The sequence below is a fragment of the Centropristis striata genome, chromosome 5 (assembly GCF_030273125.1).
Source record: "Centropristis striata isolate RG_2023a ecotype Rhode Island chromosome 5, C.striata_1.0, whole genome shotgun sequence".
In the NCBI taxonomy this organism is placed as follows: Eukaryota; Metazoa; Chordata; class Actinopteri; order Perciformes; family Serranidae; genus Centropristis; species Centropristis striata.
In genome coordinates, this window is record NC_081521.1 from 42,266,810 (window position 1) to 42,271,046 (window position 4,237).

At 38.0% G+C, this 4,237-nt stretch overlaps 1 protein-coding gene across 1 annotated transcript; it reads right to left on the reverse strand.

Moving 5' to 3' along the window:
* Nucleotides 1-356: 356 nt before the first annotated feature.
* nppal (natriuretic peptide A-like) lies at nt 357-1,582 on the reverse strand. Its single transcript, XM_059334020.1, has 3 exons — nt 1,465-1,582; nt 1,006-1,309; nt 357-408 (listed from the first exon to the last, which is right to left on the reverse strand). Exons 1-2 carry the CDS (start codon nt 1,558-1,560, stop codon nt 1,007-1,009), a joined length of 399 nt encoding a protein of 132 aa, XP_059190003.1. The 5' UTR covers nt 1,561-1,582; the 3' UTR covers nt 357-408; nt 1,006.
* Nucleotides 1,583-4,237: the final 2,655 nt, after the last annotated feature.

Here is a 4,237-nt window from a genome sequence, read left to right on the forward strand (position 1 = left end):
TACTTTCAAAACACTATCATGTTCAATAAAGAATTTTAAATGTTGCAAATGTGCATTAATTTCAGAGTACACTGAGACATTAAACTGCATCATTTTCAATTAAATTCTGGAAAAGTGTGTTCTAAAACTTTTGACCAGTAGTGTATATATATATATATATATATATATATATATATATATATATATATATATATATATATCTTCTACTGCTTTTACTGTAGTTGTCCCCAAACAAGAAATTAAATCACAGACTCAGCTATTATGCAAAATAATTCATTTACTACAATACAATTTATTACAAGGCAACACTATCCAACAAGAAAATAATAAATAATAAATACATGTACAATAATTTATCATTTAATAGTTTACATATGAAAAAGACTGCTCCGTCTCCTGGCCGTCCACCTGTTGACACAACAAAAACACATTACAGCAACACAGAATTAAATAAATACATAAAATAAAGCCATTTATTACATTCTCATGTTTCTGCCCAGGTTCCTTTGAGCAATGAGCACTAAACCCTCAGCTCCAGTATGAAGATCATGTGATTCTCTCATTTTACCTGCATGAATAAATATTAAAGGTTTTGGATGATTTTTCATTTCAATGTAATTATTTTAACTAGCTCCTCCTAAATCCATCACTACAAACTTTCATAAGGGAAATATTGATATCTGTTTATTTAATCTGCCCTTTTGTTAAATCACAGTGGTTTCTCTATTCTCTATTATTATGTTTAACCTATGTAGTAAAATTAGATTTGTATAATAACTGTATGTAAAGGATCAATACCTATATTGATTAAGTAACTTTATATTAATAAATTGATCCTGCTGTAGAATAATACATTTCCTGTATTTAATAAGCATCTGAGTGTAAAATAAATCGTCACCTCTTTAATATTAATAAAGCCTGTTAGTCCCTGCTTGTCTCTGAGACAGAGGTGAATATATATTATTATTATTATTATTATTATTATTATTAATATGAGGTCCTTACCTCAGCAGCCCAGCCCGCTGAAGGACCCGATCCTCTCTAGCCGGACCCCGAAGCAGCTCCGCATCCCGCCCTTCTTGTAGCGGCTCCAGGACCGCTTGGAGGTCCTCATCAGGTCCTTGAACAGACGCGCCAGGTCGTTCTCTTTGGCCGCCAGAGCCGAGTTGCGGGGGTCGGAGGAGTCCCACGGGAGCTCCGGAGCTCCGAACACCGACTTGTCCGAGTCATCTCTCCCCTCCACCTGCAGCTCCTCCGGGGAGGAGTAAGGAGCGCTGAGGATCTCCTCCTCCAGCAGCTGCTTCAAGCTCTGAGGGGGAAGAAACACAGAAAGTTTCCCTGAAACATTTTCATTATGTCACTTCATTATTTCAGTATAACCTCAGGGTAATAACGCTGTAATACTCTTTATGTATAGGAAATATTCATCATGGATATTTGCATGCAGTGAAAAGGTAAACTCACCTGCAGGTCAGAAACAGGCTTGGCTCCTATGACATGAAGCAGTAAAAGCAGAGATAAACAGCAAACAGAGATATTTGGGTTCATTTTCTTCTGCATGGTGAGTGATAATAAATAATGTTTGTGAGGAGGCTGCAGTCCGTCCCTGCTGCTGTCTCCTGTCTCCTGTCTCCTGTCGCTGCGGCCAGGTGCTCCTTTATACACGACCTGGTTCCGTCACGAGTCCTGGGAAAATTAACGAGGTGTGACTAATGCCCCTCCACGTGGGAGTGGGACTAACTTCACTGTCGGAAATGGGAATGAAAGTGTTCACAGGTTCAAACTCCTCTAAGACTCCAGTCTCCAGTTACACCTTACCTTAAACCAAGCACTGCTATGTGGAACTGGAACTAAACAGACACTGTGTGTGTGTGTGTGTGTGTGTGTGTGTGTGTGTGTGTCTGTATTTGCCCCTCTTGACACCCCCGATCTAGCTGAATGATGAGCGATTAGCCCTGGACCTGATCTGGGACTCTGTGGAGGTGGATGGACCTGATCTGGGACTCTGTGGAGGTGGATGGACCTGATCTGGGACTCTGGAGGTGGATGGAGGCTAATTGGTATTTCAGCAGCTTCTCAGCTGGAGAGCTATCAGATAAATGAGTCAGGCCCCGGGGCAGCAGTCAGTGCTCACATGCTTTATGTAATGAATCTGAGCTTTCTGTAATGAATCTGAGCTCTCCTGATACGATGTTGCTCCTTCACACAGAAACACCATCAGATCATGTTGGACTGTCCCATAGAACTCTATGAAAACCACATCTATAGTGCATTATTAGGGCATTCATAGTGGATTATAATTTATAATGCTTCATGACTAAAGTAATAGACACATACAGTATAGTGTTTTCTAATCCATCCATCCATTTTCCTCTGTTTATCCGGGGCCGGGTCGCGGGGGCAGCAGGCTAAGCAGGGCGTTCCAGGCTCCTCCTGGACCCCGAGGCGTTCCCAGACAAAAAAAATGTTCAGAAAATGTTATACATGTGACAAATGATATATACAGTACAGGCCAAAAGTTTGGACACGCCTTCTCATTCAATGTGTTTCCTTTATTTTCATGACTATTGACATTGTAGATTCATCAAAACTATTAATGAACACATGTTGAATTATGTACTTAACAAAAAAAGTGTGAAATAACTGAAAACATGTCTTGTATTTTAGATTCCTCAAAGTAACCACCCTTTGCTTACTAGAATATAAGACATGTTTTCAGTTATTTCACACTTTTTTGTTAAGTACATAATTCCACATGTGTTCATTAATAGTTTTGATGAATCTACAATGTAAATAGTCATGAAAATAAAGGAAAAACATTGAATGAGAAGGTGTGTCCAAACCTTTGGCCTGTACTGTATGTTTATTAAGTGTTAAATGGATGCTTGTCAATAGTAACAGACTAGAGGTGGATCCTGATGGGTTTATGATAAAAGGACATATGAAAACAGTCCATGCAGTACCATAGCTATTATTATTATGGGGCTATTATTATTATTATTATTATTATTATTATATATTATGTGCTTTATCATAACATTTCATTGTGACAGGTAATTAAATCATAATGCATTTTCATGCATTTAAAACATGTATGCTGCATGCTGCAAAAATTAAGCTTGAAAAAATCATATTTTGTCTTTTTTATTTGGAATATATATTATTCCTACAGTAAACACATCCTATTTAATTCTCTACATTGTTTCTTAACATTTTGGCATCTTATATTATATTTTTAAATGTGTATTAAAATGCACCATTCTTTACTTATCAGCAACCATGCATCACAAAGCATTATGTGTCTTTATAAGTGTAGTCATGAAGCATTATGAATGCAGTATAGTTCCCTATGAATGCCATCATAATGCACTATAGATATGTCTTCATAGAAAGTGTTTTTCTTTTTGTTTTTCGGTCCAATAAGCAGTGCCACAAGACGTATTCAGAACATTTACTAAGAACTAATAACACACTGGGATAATATCCAATTATAAGTGAAAAGAATTAAAGTTATTACAAAATAAAAAGCGCAGAAGTATAAACAGCTCAATGAACTAAAGCTAAATGCTTGACGGGAAACATGCTGATGTCTTCATGTCATAAAAGAACTGTACTTAAGTACAATACTTGAGAAAATGTACTTATTGGAAATGTGTCCTTTCCTTTTAAAATCAGATATATATATATAAAATATAATATAGATATTACATCAAAATGTTTCAGTGTTACGATGTTTCATAGACTTTCTCAAGCTCAAAACATTGATATCAGCGTGAATCCTTTGTGGGAACATCTCAGTTTTGTTCAACATGAAATATGTGTGTTTAATTTCTGAATAACATTTTGCTTTGCTGTAACTTCTGAGCTCCTGGGTGATGCTTACCACCATGATGCATGGTCTCCACGGTGATGCTTACCACCATGATGCATGGTCTCCACGGTGATGCTTACCACCATGATGCATGGTCTCCACGGTGATGCTTACCACTATGATGCATGGTCTCCACGGTGATGCTTACCACTATGATGCATGGTCTCCACGGTGATGCTTACCACTATGATGCATGGTCTCCATGGTGATGCTTACCACCATGATGCATGGTCTCCACGGTGATGCTTACCACCATGATGCATGGTCTCCACGGTGATGCTTACCACCATGATGCATGGTCTCCACGGTGATGCTTACCACTATGATGCATGGTCTCCATGGTGATGCTTACCACCATGATGCATG

Excerpts from the sequence above, each read along its gene's own strand:
- nppal (XM_059334020.1), bottom strand. The coding sequence starts at position 1,560 with ATGCAGAAGAAAATGAACCCAAATATCTCTGTTTGCTGTTTATCTCTG. Across the intron at positions 1,310-1,464 it reads AGCCTGTTTCTGACCTGCAG|AGCTTGAAGCAGCTGCTGGA; the intron begins GTGAGTTTACCT and ends CTTCCCCCTCAG.